The 15,525-nt window shown below is 49.5% G+C and overlaps 1 protein-coding gene across 1 annotated transcript; it reads left to right on the forward strand.

Moving 5' to 3' along the window:
* Nucleotides 1-869: 869 nt before the first annotated feature.
* On the forward strand, nt 870-7,369 carry LOC131392855 (carbonyl reductase [NADPH] 3). Its single transcript, XM_058523068.1, has 3 exons — nt 870-1,291; nt 2,742-2,849; nt 6,802-7,369. Exons 1-3 carry the CDS (start codon nt 1,003-1,005, stop codon nt 7,236-7,238), a joined length of 834 nt encoding a protein of 277 aa, XP_058379051.1. The 5' UTR covers nt 870-1,002; the 3' UTR covers nt 7,239-7,369.
* Nucleotides 7,370-15,525: the final 8,156 nt, after the last annotated feature.

The raw sequence follows: 15,525 nt of genomic DNA on the forward strand, positions 1-15,525 counted from the left end.
ACAGGAAGCTTTGCAAGCTCTGCTTGGGAAAAGCCGAGTCATAATGAGATCGAAGCTCTTCATAAATCTAAAAGTCACTAATCAAATACACTCGGATCAAAAACACTCAAATTACACTAAAGAAGGTAGGTAGGGGTGTTCTAATTGCCTGTCCACACCTAAACACACCTTTGGGGATTCGTTTTCAGCTGAACTTTGTAGGTAACACAGATTTCGCTGGGAGAAAAAAATTATATATATCCTCCTTGGACAAACCTAAAATGCAGACACTTTAGCATCCATAAGAGTTATGTAAGGATTAAATTAAAAATACTCCAAGAAGACGCTTGATGCACAGTTAAGAGCTTCATAAACATTCCCTCCCATTTCGGGGCGCACTGGGAATTATACAGAGCGACGTACCCCGCCCACACCTGTAAACTTACTCATAGGACCTTTTTTCTCTAATTCTCTCTCTTGAGTTTCTCTTAAGCAAGAAAGGGGATCTATGTCCTCAGAAGCAGTTACAGTGTCTAAATAGTTTCATTGCTTCTTAGAAAAAAGCGAACATTTTTATTTTGCAGTGGATGATGGGCGCATGCCCAAGAAAATTACTCAGCACTTGTTTTTCTTCTTTTGGGGTTCTCCTAAAAGTTTCTTCAATCCAACTGCTATGAATCTGTAGACCCCATCAACCCATCACCGTCCGGTTTTGCTCTGGGAGAACCACAACATCTCCAACCTGTAGACTACCGCTTGGCTCAGAGGTGGGATCAAAAGAGGGCGCAGCGCGGGGAGGGGGCGGCCCCGGGAGTGGGGCGTTACGAAATCTTTGGGAACAGACGGCTCCTCCTCGGAGGGTGGGACGGAGGCCGGGGCCTCGTTTTCTAGAAGTCGCAGCACTGGATCCGAGAACTCAGTTCTGTGTGGCTTCTTTGTGCCCGGGCACCGCAGCGCACGCCCCCCGTGGCCACAGCCCCCTCCGCTCTCCGCGCAAGTGCCCCGCGCGCCCCCGACCCGGCCATGTCGTCCTACAGCCGCGTGGCGCTGGTGACCGGGGCCAACAAGGGCATTGGCTTCGCCATCGCGCGCGACCTGTGCCGGCAGTTCTCGGGGGACGTGGTGCTCACAGCGCGGGACACGGCGCGGGGCCGGGCGGCCGTGCAGCAGCTGCAGGCTGAGGGCCTGAGCCCGCGCTTCCGCCAGCTGGACATCGACGACCTGCAGAGCATCCGCGCTCTGCGCGACTTCCTGCGCAAGGAGTACGGGGGACTCAACGTGCTGGTCAACAACGCGGGCATCGCCTTCAAGTGTAGGTGTGGGGCTGGGAGGTCCTTGGGGTGCTCCGAGGGTGCGGGGCAGCGAGCCGCAGGCGTCCCCACCCATCCACTTGAGTGATCGGGGAGGGCAGCGCCTGCCCCTCGGGATGCGCTCAGCTCTCGCCTCCCGCGGCAGGTTGTCGCTTTCCGCGGAGTCGCCCGAGCGGTTCTCTTAGCGCAAGACCGACCCGGGCGCCGGGCACAGCGCGCCCCGCCCGCCGGCCTGTGCCGGCCTGTGCGTAGCCCAGGGCCCTCCCGGAACTGTCAGCTGCTGTGGTTTGCAGGAAAACCGGCCTCCTGGGAGGGGACCACGCCCTGCTAAGCTCATCAGCTTTCTGTCTAATGCAAGAAACATTTTCTCTGCGAAGGGTCTCCAAGCTCACTTTCGGCTTTCTCTTTCCCTGAAAGGGCGCATTCATAGATGCCAGGAGGCATCTGCTCGGGACAGGAAATGAGTCGCCGAGACACGATTAGCGCGCACTTGCACATAGTGGACTCGAGACTTTGTTTAATGGAGAGCTTTGATAGGCTCTGGCAAAGAGGAAGCGAGGCTGGTTCCCTCCCCCAGGGAATTTATATTTGTTATCAAACATAAAAGGGTGGTTTTAAGTAGCGTCTTCCTTTGGGGAAAAAAAGTCAAGGAGATTGCTTACTCTATCACTCGATTGAGAAAATTATTGAGCTGCCATGTGCTGCGGATAGAAAGAAACTCCAGCTCCACTTACAACCTAATGGGAAAGAGAAACCTAAGAGGCGGAACGGAGTAGCATGAACTATCGTGGAGCGTTAAGTCTTCATCCCTTTAGCCTTAGGCACTGACCATCGCTGTGCACCCGCACCCGCAGCTCGGCCTGCGGATGGCTGACACCCCCCTGAGCGGCCCTAAGCCATAGAGGGGTTTGTGGATAAAGACGCCGCTTCCTGGACGACAGTAGGGGAACGCTGACGTGCACTGGGAGCCCTTGCCCCTCAAAGTGCGGGCTGTGGACCAGCAGCACCTGCACCGCTGGGCGCCTGCTGGAATCGCAGAATCTCAGGCCTGGCCCCACACCTGCTGAATCAGAATGTGCATTTTAACAGAATCCGCAGGTGCCTCCTATGCCCGTTCAAGTTTGAGTAGCAGCGGTCCAAGGCAGTTCTCAGTGTGGCTCACAGACCAGAAGCTGTGGCGTCACCTGGGAACTCGTTAGAAATGCAAATTCTGGAGTCCCATCCCAGACCTTCTCAGTGCCAAACTCTGGGGGTGGGGCCCAGAAAGCTGTGTTTTAACAGGCCCTGCAGATGATTCAGATACACGCCTGAAGTTTGAGAACCGCCGACGTAGTGGTTGAAAAATTGTTGTAAAATTAGCTTGTTTTTCCTTTAATGGGACATAAGATCCACTCTGTCATATGAATTTCAGGGGGAAATGTATGACTTTGTGTTTCCTTCTCTTTTTGAAAGCTGATGATCTAACGCCCTTTGACGTTCAAGCTGAGGTGACACTGAAAACAAACTTTTTTGGCACAAGAAATGTCTGCACTGAATTACTACCGATAATAAAACCTCATGGTAAGTCCAGCCATGTGGATTGTCAGGTTGTCAGCAAGGAGAGAGCCACGGGGCTGTCCCTCGGGAATCACCTAGGGGTGCTATTTCTCTGTAGGGGGAAGAAATAGAAAACTGCATTATTTTCTTATAATATTTGTCTCCTCACTCGAACATTTTAGCTTTAGCTTTAAAAGATATGTATGATATGTGGCAATGCTCTTGGGTCCCATGTCATGAGCTCAACCCTAGAATAATCGAGTGTTTCAAGTCCCAAAAGGCCTCTTGTCTTTGAATAACCTCAGCGAGTCCTTCTCCAGCTCCCCCAGGTGAGGGAGCCACGCCAGCTCATCTGGGGGCCTTGGGGCTAGTGTCTGTTCTAGCATTTTTATGACGTTCCCTTTTTGTACCAAACTTTCTCAATCTGATTCAGAAAATCCAAAAGAAACTTTTCTTCATTAGGAAATATCTTGCCACACTCCCAAGTATTCAATAAATAACTTTTATTACTTTTCCACAAATATTTATTGAATGCTTACCATAACCCAGTCATTACGATGGGTGCTGGGGATGCAATGGTAAGCATTGTGGACAGAGACAATTCTGCCCACAGAGCACAGAGTCTAGTGGGCGAGACCGTCATTGACAAAGAATCTTAGGTGTAAATTACAACTGTGCTGGGAGGTGGGGAAAGAAGGCTTGCTTCCCTGAGGATTTTCTTTCCCAAGAAGTCAACTGTGATTTCTGTGGTTCTTATTAGAAATGTGCTTTTCTTATTTTAACATTTTGAATAAAAATGATCTCTAGTTCAAACATCTTAATCTAAAACGATGCATTGTGAGAGTTGCACCTGTACCCCCATTCCTAGCCCCACAGGTAATTCTCTTTATTAGTTTCTTAGTGGGATGGCATCATAGAAAGCCCACAGGTAGAGTTGCAGGCACTGGTTGAAGGAAGCCTTGGGTCTAGGTGCATGGAGTTGGTGAGTGCCCAGGGCCAAGGGGATGAAGTTTTTAAATGCAAATCTAAATGCATATTTTTTTGCTCCCTTTTTTACACAAACAGCACATTAAGTATAATGTTTTCCACCTTGCTTTCTTCACTTACTATGTCTGGGACTCTTTCTGGATCAGGACAGAAAGATTTCTTATCCTTTTTTACAGCTACATAGTATTCCATTGTAGGGGTGTCTTTTACCAAGAACCAGGAAGTAGTCTCCCTATGGATTTTAGAATCATAGAATTTGAAAGCTGCAAGGTATTGAAGAAACCTTACATTCCCACACTTTCAGTTTACAGAGAGGGAAACTGAGGCCCAGAGAAGCGAACACAGCCGGGTAGTAATACAGCTGGAAACAGTATCCATGTTTTCCTGACTCCACCCATCAGTCAAATTAGGATACGTAATTCTAATGAAGTAAGGATTACAGCGCCAAATGATTGCAAACCAAGCCATTTTGAGAGATAAAAGAAGGCTTTGGGGAGGGTGGGGCTCAGGGACCAACCCAGAGCAGGTGAATCACTGTCTTTAATCCATTTTCTGTTAACAGTATTTCCCAAAGTGGGAATCTCTGGTTTACAACACATTAAGAATATTTGTGACTTTTCCATAAACTTCACGTTTACCTGGAGGGAAAAACACTGAGCATCATTGCCTCTTGATTTGTAGAGAATTGCTTTCTCCCCATACAAAACTGATTGAAAAGCCACTTTTTATTTAGCTTTATGATATCACTTGAAAGAAAGTTTCCCGGCTTGCTCCTTCCGGCAAGATTCTGAGTAAATAGGTTAATCAACTGTTAAGCCACTAGGGGGAGCTACTTGCCTAGCCTTGCTAGAATTGGGAGGTGGCTGTTTCTGGAGGGGTGAGGCCACCTGGACCTCAGCAGAGTGGAGGGTGGGGGACGAGTGTGGGCATTGCCCTTCTCTGGGCTAGTTGGACCCATCTGGCTGTTAAGACTGTCACCACTTGGCCTCTCTCACAGAGGTGTGCCCTCAGACCAAAAAGAATGCCTATTTCTTTTAGGAGGTTTTTTATTTCTATCGAAGTCATCAAGTAGCCCCTGTCATTTGTTTTTCTCTTCGTTCTTCCTCTCCATCTTAAATTTAATTCCTGGTAGCAGCTGAGTCATTGAGAACAAAGCTGTTTAGAAAGTAATGAAGAACACAATATCCCAGTGCTCACTTTCTAGGCCAGAGTGAGGGTATCTCTGTTCCTTGCCAAAATATTGAAGTGACTCTACTCATGAGAAAATCAGGCCAATCCAAATTGGGGGAAATGCTACAAAATAATGGCGTAGAGTCTTCAAAATGTCATCATCAACTAAAGTGTTGAGAGGGAAGGTTTATGATGTTTGTCTGCATCTTAGAGAGAGAGAAAGCAAATGTGGCAAAATGTTAACAATTGGTGAACTTAGGTAAGGGGTGTGTGGGTATTGATTGAACTATTCTTGCAACTTCTTTGTAGGTTTCAAATTTTTCAAAGTTAAAAGTTGAGAAAGAAATAGTATTACCAGGGAGACAGAGAAGGAAGGAAAGAAAAGAAGAGTCTTAGGTACTTGGGGGATAAGTGAGGGGCTCGTGTTCAAGGAGAGAGGATATCTCCATATGGGGTTGGGCCCACAAGGATATTCAGTAGAATGTGCAACCCCACCCCCACCCCAAATGTGTACCTGTGGTGAATACTGCTTAGAAAATAAATAAAATCCAGTTATCCTATTGGATGCAGAGGATGTGAATTCAGAATAATATGCAAGAAGTGTCCCCCAAAATTGTTTTTTTTTTTTTTTGATGTTGGATGAAATCCACAAGTTTACTGGCTTTTGGATTGCCACGATATTTCCAATGCTTCAAATTGTTTTCTAGTTTTTGGCCTGCGTATATGGGGGGTTTTTTTGTTTTTTCTGTGTGAGGAAGATTGGCCTTGAGCTAACATCTGTGCCAGTCTTCCTCTATTTTGTATGTGGGACACCGCCACAGCAAGGCCTGATGAGTGGTGTGTAGGTCCGCACCTGGGATCTGAACCCATGAACCCCGGGCCGCCAAAGTAGAGTGCACAAACTTAACCACTACGCCACTGGGCCGGCCCCTGCATATTTATTTTTATGGACAGAACTGTCTCTTTAGTAGCCGTGAGTTATTGTTAATGTGAATATTAACTCATATGAATTATATTTAATGAATTTTAATATATCGTTATTAACTATTAAAAAAATAATGAAAATCAAAACTGGTATGGAGAATCAACCCACTCCATGTGTGAAAGTATCCATCATTAAGGATAGACAAGAATCATCCCCAAGGCATTGCTTGACCCCGATTTTGGCACTCAGGAATAAAGAGGTGGCTGACCATGGCCCTAGGAAAGTGTACAAACCGATAGAGAGCTTTAATCTCAGAATGAGGGAGCTGTCCCTAGAAAAGCAGGTACATAGGCACTTGGAGTATGTGTGGGGAGAGTGTTTTATGAAACTACCTGGGATTCTACTACAGACCTACCTCCTGCTCACCTAATGGAGAATCACTGCCCTTTAACCCCTGTTACTGATAGAAGTGTGTTCTTCCCTTTAAGAGAACAGAAGACAAAAAAATGTGAAAACCTGGTGGTGCCTTCTAGCATCACCTTTTTTTTTTTTTTGGCAAGGAAGACCGGCCCTGAGCTGACATCTATGCCAATCTTCCTCTACTTTGTATGTGGGATACTGCCACAGCATGACTTGATGATCAGTGTGCAGGTCCACACCCTGGATCCAAACCCACAAACCCCAGGCTGCCGAAGCAGAGTGTGCAAACCCAACCACTACGCCACTGGGCCAGCCCCTCTAGAGTAATTTTTTATGCCTTCTGGAGTTGGTTTTTTTTTTTTTTCTTATCACCAATTCAACCTGCACCATGACTCAATCATATATTAGGTATACAGTCAACCAGTGATTGTTTATTTGTGACATGCTTCTGTATTTTTTATTATTCCGTTTCAGGCAGAGTGGTGAATATCAGTAGTTTACAGGGTTCAAAAGCTCTTGAAAACTGCAGCGAAGATCTGCAGGAGAAGTTCCGATGTGAGACTCTCACAGAGGAGGACCTGGTGGACCTCATGAAAAAGTTTGTGGAAGATACAAAAAATGAAGTGCATGAGAGGGAAGGCTGGCCCAACTCCGCTTACGGGGTGTCCAAGTTGGGGGTCACAGTCTTATCAAGAATCCTGGCCCGGCGTCTGGATGAGAAGAGAAAGGCCGACATGATTCTGCTGAACGCATGCTGCCCCGGGTGGGTGAAGACGGACATAGGTGGGGCTCATGGCTCCAGGACTGTGGAAGAGGGGGCCGAGACCCCTGTCTACCTGGCCCTGCTGCCTCCAGATGCCACCGAGCCTCATGGCCAGCTAGTCCGTGACAAAGTCGTCCAAAACTGGTGAATGTCTGCTTTGGAGCTTAAGGCTTAATAAACGTTTGTGGAATGAATGAATGGACTTTGATGTTGTAGTCTGATTCTGTTTCTGTCCTTGAGGAATTATAATCTCCCTGTGAGAAGGTGTCTGGTTCTGGAATCTAGCTGAGCGATTTTGCTATGCCCCAGCTCTTTAGCCTGAGAGGAAGAAGAACATAGTCCACTGGTTCTCAAGAGTTAGAAGGCATCAGAATCACCTGGAGGGCGTGTTAAAACATTGCCCAGAGTTGAGGCTCAAGAATGTGCATTTCTTACAAGTTCCCAGGGGCTGCTGGTGCTGGGAAGGCACTTTGAGAACCGCTGGTCTAGCAAGAGATCTCAGGGCTACGGAGCGGGACTCAGCCATTTTCCAGCTGTCCCTTGCTATTTCTAGGTTGTTGACTCTGTAAGGATGATGATTTATCCTCTGTTTCCTTAGCGCTGCAATCCTGCTTTGTATCTCCTTCTGTTTTATTATATTTGAGTACATTTTAATTGGTTCTTATATTTTTGAAGCAGTATAGCTTGAAGGACTCGGGAGGACTGTCCTTTCTTCGTTGGGATATGACTTCTTCCATAATGGGGTTTTCATCTGGGTTTTACATCTGTGTTCTTCCAAGAATGTTTGCAAGGTTTCCCTGCCACTTCTTTCATCTTGTTCATGCACGGTGTCAACTTACAAAGCAAATTTGCCTGTTATTTTATCTCAAAATGAGTTTATTCGGGAATAGCCAAAAGAATTGCAATTTGGGATATGTATGGTATGACAAACCATAGGCAAATCTGGAAAAAAAAAAGGAGGGCTGCAGCTTTTATAAAGAAAAAGGACGAGTAGGGAGGGGCTGTTCTAAACAAAAATCCATTGGGAGAAAGTAACAGTTCAGGGCGGCAGTGGCTTCTCATTGGCTGGGCTGTAGTGTTTCTCATTGGCTGAGCTGTTGCCCGGTGGGGAGAGAAATCTTCCTTCAGTAGTAAAGTAGTTTTACTTCCTGTCCAAGATGCAAGCCTCCTCTCTTCCTGTTTGGTGTAATTGAGGATGGATGATTGGGCATGACAGCTCCCCTTACAGGCCTTCCCGACTCCAATTTAGTTAAGGTTTCTTTAATTTCCACCATGGGCAACTTTGTCCAGACCATCTCTTTGCTCGGACATATGCAGATGTCTGCTCCTTAACCTGTTCTGGCTTCCCTCTCAGCAACAGCCCAGGGTGATTCTTCAGATGTCTCCCTGAGTCTCTTTTGTATATAGTCTCTCTGACAACAGGCAACCACCTTCACTGCTTTCAAATGGGATTGGTTTTGCAACCAGCCTCCTGGGTTCCCGGTATACCCTGTAGAAGGCTGACTTGAAGACCAAAGGATCTTATGAAAGAGGAGAAATATACTTGCAAAGAAAGTTCTCAAGGGAGTCAAGACTTAGGAAGGAATGGCTAGCCAGACAACAAAAATATAACAGGCACACAACAGACAAAATACAAAGAAAAGAAAGCACAAACTTACCAAGTTTATGATGGGCTCTGCACAGAAGAAAACAGCAATGTTGTCACTTGATCATGACCATGAAGGTCCCATCTTATCTCCTGACAACAGCATTGGGGAAATAAGGGATAAGGCTGTTTTCCATGTGGGAATCAGGATAGCATGAAAATGCTCAAGGTTTCATTTATTTGGGAGACCAGGACTACATAGGTGACCCTGTTATTTCTAGTCTATCACAGGGTGCAAGGTTATTTTTCTTGACTCTACAACTTGCAATGGCAGCATGTCAGCGTAGCTCTCTCAACCCTCCCCTCACTTTTTCATCCACTTTGGGGAGAGGGAAGTCTGAAATCTACCCAGATTGCATTTCACTTCCTTTGGCCATCTCTATATTGCCTGATTAAATCCAGCATGCTCTTATATTCATCTCAGACCAAAGCTCTTAAAACATTTTAATGACTTCTTGTCTGGCTCCAAACACATTTGAATGGCTTTTGATAAGTTTCCTGAATACCTTTCATACTCTGGCTCCCTTTGCAGCCAGCCTCCAGAGTCCTGCCAGTGAGGGGCAATAGCATAGGGACCATGGAGAACTTTCAGGCTGTGCGTGATGGAGTCACAGACAGGAAATGCATGAGTAAACAGGCCAATCCCTTTTATTTCTTCTTCCTTTTTTTTTTTTTTTTTTTTGTGAGGAGATCAGCCCTGAGCTAACATCTGCCAATCCTCCTCCTTTTTTTTGCTGAGGAAGACGGCCCTGGGCTAACATCGGTGCCTATCTTCCTCCACTTTATATGGGACGCCGCCACAGCATGGCTTACCAAGCAGTGCGTCGGTGCGCGCCCGTGATCCGAACCAGCGAACCCCGGGCCGCCGCAGCGGAGCGCGCGCACTTAACCGCTTGCGCCACCGGGCCGGCCCCTCTTCTTCCTTTTTTATCTCTAGGAAATCCCACCTTGACATTTTTGAATCAGGCTGTAGCCCTTAGAAGACCCTTAATTGTGAACTGCTGATCATAACAGCATTTCTCATTTTTAGGGAAAGGTCATGGGGGCCCTTACAGGACGTTCTGCCCAGCACCCTCTTCCCAAGAATTATCTCCTGGCCCCCTCTCCCCTGCTTCTTCCTTGTGTTTGCAGCTGCAGCAGCCACGAGGTGACTTTGCCCTGCTAGCCTCTGCTGACTTCTCCAGCCGTAGGCCTTTCCTCTAAAGGGCAGGACCAGCTGGACTGGATCAGAGAAAGCTCAGTCTTTACTCTGAGGGGCTCCACCCATCTCATGTGGTCCAAGGAACAGAGGGAGCCAGGTACAGCCAGAGGAGGAAGAGAAGCAGTTACAAAGTGGACCAAAGAGAGACAGCCCCCCTCCCCACGGTGGCATCCCTTCCCTGGTCTCAGACCATTCCTGAGATCCTGGGTTCTGAGAGATGCTCCAAGATACCCTTATATCCTTAAAATAAAATAAATTTCCCTTTTCCTTAAGCTAGCTTGAATTGGGTTGTTGTTGCTTGCAACCAAAAGGAGCCTAACTAATAGAAGTGCATGAAAATGTTTCAAGGTATGCTGTAGTGAAAAAAAAATAATTAGGCTTGGAATCAGAAAGAAAAAATCATGAATTGAGAACCCATGGCATACTGGGCCATATGTCATGCTTAATACTTTCCCAACATTGTTTTGCATAACTCCCACAATAGTCCTTTGAGGTAGCCGTTCATGTCCTTTTCAAATAAGGAAATAAAGGCTTGGAGAGGTTAACTTGCCCAAGATCACACAGCTACGAGCCAAGAGCTGGGATCACATCCAGGACTGTCCAACCACAAAGTTCCTTGGCTTTTCTTGGCACCTAGTTCTTAGCACGTCCAGCTTCACTATATGAGTCTAGAGCTCACGGGCAACTCCCCTGACGTAAAAATTAAGGGGGCCGATACATTGAATCTACATGACATGTAAGCCATGTAGTTATTAGATTCCCAAATTAGCCTCCGTGTGAACTTTTCCATAAGGTAGATAAATGAAATATGGCTTAAACGCAGCATATTTTAAATGGATTATCCCAGATGATGTGTTTTTTAGGCACCAGATGGATCCAGTGACCCCATCCACATCAGCTTCTCTGTGATATAAATTCTCTGTTGAGGCGTGAGTGGTAAACCTGCATACAGTATCAGCTTTAGACCTGGCCCTTGGACTCCACTCTCACCTACTAAACTGCAACAAGGATTGTTACAGACCAAGAATCTGAATAGTGACGTGGGTGTGGAGATGAAACAGGTGATGATAACGATCCTGACAAAGGTTTACTTGTTACTGCAAGTCAACCACAAAGTGGGCAGAGCATCAAATACAGAACTACACAGGACTTCTGTCTACATGGGTGGAGCAGAATCTAGCTTATAGAAGAGACAGGCTCCGAGAGTTACCAATATCTGCATACAGAAACTCAGAATGCATTTACCTGGCTGATCTCTCTAATAGGTGGGCCAGCCTGAGCCAGAGAATGTAGGCACCTCTGATTTATAATGCCTTCTTTATTATCAGAAGGGGTAAGAATATTCTCACTTAAATTAAATCTGAAATGCCCTTAGAGTATTATTGTGCAAGGAATCTGTTCTATCTACATGTCTTAAACAGATGAATATAGTGAAGTAGACTTTTAAATGTGACAACTTGACCCAAGAAAACAGATGTCTTGTAGGAATAAACTTTCAAGTCTTAATGCTGTACATTTACTGTCAAGTCTGATGATAAATGGAGTTGTTCTTTTAAGGGTTTACAATATTCGAATTTCTCAAAATTAATTTAAATTAACCTCCCACACACCTGGAGTTCTTTAGAGATAGATGACATAAATATAAGGCACATATTTTATATAAATGTATTAGGACAAAGTTGTACGTGGTGGTTTTGATACAAATAGACTGGTTCTCACTCTTTTTCGATGATGAGCAGTTCTTTCATCTCAGTTCTATGTAGTGTGGAGTGTGGCTAGGATTTGAGGAAACTACAAAAAAAAACTCACCTCTTTGTCAACTCTGTTTTTGTAAAAACAGAGTACCAATCTTCATTAGGAAATCAATTGTCATGAAATTAATTTTTTTCTTGCTAAATGCTCAATCCTTTAGTTTTCCTCTGCTTCTACTTTAAGACCATTCCTAATATTGACCATTAGAGGACTTACATCTGGGGCATTTGGTATATGCCAAAGGAAGATGGAATCAGAATCAGAAGCCTGGCTAGGCCAGAGGTCCAGCATCCCAAACTATTAAAATACTCTTGGTGACTTGGGGGAGGTGATAGATCCCCTTGGGAATCTGATACAAACGATATATCCTTTCTCCACAAACATACATATACACAAAATGTTCTGTACAATTTCAAAGTGTTCATGGACCTTCTACCCCCACCCCCCAAACTCTTTCATGACTGCCTAGCCTTCAGGAGCTCCAGACTAGATCTAAAAATTCCTAAGGGACCGTCAGGGGTTAAATGGGTAGAAGCCTCGACAGAAATCACCACCTCAGTCAACAGGTGGCACTGCTTTGGTTGGCTAGGAGCCCCAGCTGGAGGTGCAATCAGGATGTTCAGGTGAACTTCGCCCGACTCCCATCCTTCAAGGTGCGTCTCGCTCTGCAGCTGTCAGGCCAGGGTGAGTGGGTCTGAGCTGTCCAGGTGAAGACTCGTAAGGATAACACGCAATGGTTAGTTTATCTGGAAATATTAATGCTCTTTAGAGTTGACGTGAGGTCTCCTTTCTGAGCCAAGGCCCACATAACGAAGCTCATTGCAGGAATTAACTCCCTCACCTCGTCTGATGCCAAGCGACCGTCAGAAAGGTGCGGCCTGTGGCGAGGGCACCTTAACGAGGGTCCCCGAGCCTCCTGCGGCCCGAGCGTGTACGGAAGGGTTCATTCCTCCTCCTCCCCGAGGGTCTGGATGTGGCCCCGATGGAAAGGATGGGGTGAGCCAGGTGCCATGGGTCCCATGGTTCTCCATGTCCGTAACTCCAAGGCCCTTCCTTGGGCTGATTCACGGATTGATGCCCCCTTCCGTTTGGGTGAGTCGAGCGAGCCCCAGGTGACGGGCGGAGCCACCCCGCCCACCTGTGCGAGGCCTTCCCGGGAGCAGCCCCGCGGCGAGGGCAGGAGCTCGTTGTCGCTGCTGAGAGCGACGCCCACGGCGGGGAAGCTGTGGAAGACTTGGGGTGCGAGCCCCGTGCTGTGGAGTCGGAGCCCGGGACCCGCCTCCCGCCGCCGCCCGCCGAGGTACCGCCTCCTGGCCCTGCCCGGGTCAAGGGCCCGCCTCCCAGCCCGCCCCTCGCGTCGAGGATACGCCCTCGGCCCTGCCCCACGCACCGAGGGCTCTCCCTTGGGCCCGCCTCCCGGCCCCGCCCCGCCCACCAGGGACCCTCCCTCGGCCTCTCCCCACCCGCCGAGGGCCCGCCCTTGTCTCCGCCCCTCGCGCCGAGGGCCCGCCTCCCAGCCCCGCCCCGCCCGCCGAGGACTACCCCGGGGCCCCGCCCCACGCTCCAGGGGCTCGCCCTTGGCCCCGCCCCTCGCGCTGAGGGCCCGCCTCCCAGCCCCACTCTGCCCGCCCAGGACCGCTACCTTTGCCCCTGCCCTACGCGCTCAGGGCCCTCTTGCCGGCCCCTCCCGCCTGGGTCTCGCCCTCGGCACCTCCCCACGCGCCGAGGGCCCGCCCTTGTCCCCGCCCCTCGCTCCGAGGGCCCGCCCTCCCAGCCCGCCCCGCCCCCGAGGACTTCCTCGGCTCCGCCCCACGCACCGAGGCCGCTCTTCGGCCCCGCCCCTCGTGTCGAGGGCCCGCCTCCAGCCCCGCCCCCGCCGAGGACCCTCTCTCGCCCCGCCCCACACCAGGGCCCTCCATGGGCCCCGCCCCCGCGCGCCGAGGGCCCGTCTCGCGGCCCCGCCCTGCCCCCTGGAGCCGCGGCCGCTCCGGCTCGGGCGCGGCGCTTCCTCCGCGGTCCCCTCCCGGCCGCGCCGCGGCAGCCGCCCGCTCTACGTGCAGCCTGGCCGGCTTCTCCGCGCCGCACGTGGGCGCGCCCGCGAGAAGGGCCGCCGCCGCCGGTAAGTCGGGCCGCACCCTCGGCCGCCAGGCGAAGCCGGGGCGTCTCCTCCCGCGGGCCCGCGAGCGGCGAGGCGGCGCGGGCGTTCTCCCGCGGGTGCCAGGGCTCGGGCGGCGCCGTGGGGGGCCGGGGTGCAGGTGGCCCCCCGGGAGGCAGCCGGGCCCGCGGCGCGCGCTGCTGCAGTGCGAGGGCGGCCCCAGCGAGGCCGCGCGTGGGCGTGGGCTCCGGCCAGGGACCCCCGAGGGGCAGCCCGCGGGGCTGGCGGGGCACCCCCCCCCCCCAGCTCCGCCGGCGCGGGAGGAAGTGCGGCCACGCCCTCGCCGGTCCGGCGGGGCCTCTTGCCGGCAGGTGGAGGTCAGGTGGGTCACGGCCCGCCCGCCGCTCACGTCGGCCGGCAGACGGCGGACAAGCTGCGCCTTTGTTCGCTTCTGCGGTCCTGGTCGGGCGGGAGGGCTGGGGGCCGAGACCTTTATAAAATGAGGGCTTTCCTGTTAAGGGAAGATCCCAGGTCCCAGGCTGTCCCCGGGAGAAGGGATCCGAGCCGCAGTGTGCGCGCTCTGCCCGCCGGGCCCCTGCGTCCTGCAGGATTGCCGGCTGCTGCCGGCGTGGATGGCCCTTTAGCAACTCATAGTGCGGCTGATTACAGAGACTGTCACCTGCAGGGGTTTCCCTAGCCTGAAGACAGCTGCCCTACGCTTGGGAAAACCTTTGTAGGATTTTTTTGGTAAGGCGATGGAGACCCTCCCCCCCCTCCCCCCCGTCCCCCCCAAAGCCTGCTCCCATTAGTGACTTAAATTTTTTCCACTACGATTTCATTATCACGCTGAAAGACCAAATTTAAAACAGTGTGCCCTAGAGTTGATTAAACCTAGTGCAGAAGAGTGTCTCTGTGCTGTAGACCAAGGGTCATCATCTATTGATAAGTGTTCTTGTTCATGGAAGGGTGGCTGTTTGTCATTTTTCACTCCGTCTCCGTTTTCATCTAACCCAAAAATGTTCCTTCATGTGAACATCTTTACAATTAATTTCTTTTGGATCTGGCAGTTGATTTTTCGCTTAAACTTGTTTTCTAAGAAAATGAGAATGGAAAAGGTGAGAGATTTCCTGCTGACATTTTCGATTTTAAGGCGGATACATCTGGTGGGATACACTTGTTTATAAGACTTGTTTATAAAGCTACTCCTTTGTGTAGCTAATTGTTAGTAGGTGGTAGAACTCTGTGAGTTTTACCGAGCTATTGAGTGTCACAGAAAAGGTATTCCGGATAGATTGCAAGATCATTATCAGAAAAGATCTTTAAGGGCTGAACTATTCATTTTACCTGTAGCATAATGTAGCAAAGGCTTCGTGGCAGTGCACTGACCTGAGCTGGAATCCTAATTCTGCCATTTGCTTGCTGTGTGACCCGGGCAGTTTTCTGCAGGGTCTGATTCCAATATCCTCATCTTGAGGCTAATACCCTTACCATGAGACCTTTGTGTGTTGCATGAGATAAATGCATGCATAAATGATGGGTTGACCAAGCCCATCCAGAAGACTTGCTTAAGTGACATAGTATCGAATGCCCCATTTTTTGAAATAAAGGACTTTGCTTGGATGACTATTTCCAAACTCCTCACCTGTGCTAAAAACTTACCCGAAGAGTACTTTCTTCATGAAGCCAACCATAACATTGAACTCCTTTAGTTACCTGCCCTGACCTGGCCAACACCCTCTTGC

Source organism: Diceros bicornis, chromosome 27 (assembly GCF_020826845.1).
Source record: "Diceros bicornis minor isolate mBicDic1 chromosome 27, mDicBic1.mat.cur, whole genome shotgun sequence".
Classification (NCBI taxonomy): Eukaryota; Metazoa; Chordata; class Mammalia; order Perissodactyla; family Rhinocerotidae; genus Diceros; species Diceros bicornis.

Coding starts and splice junctions, on each gene's coding strand:
- LOC131392855 (XM_058523068.1), top strand. CDS start 1,003: ATGTCGTCCTACAGCCGCGTGGCGCTGGTGACCGGGGCCAACAAGGGC. Junction 1,292..2,741: donor CGCGGGCATCGCCTTCAAGT/GTAGGTGTGGGG, acceptor TCTTTTTGAAAG/CTGATGATCTAACGCCCTTT. Junction 2,850..6,801: donor ACCGATAATAAAACCTCATG/GTAAGTCCAGCC, acceptor ATTCCGTTTCAG/GCAGAGTGGTGAATATCAGT.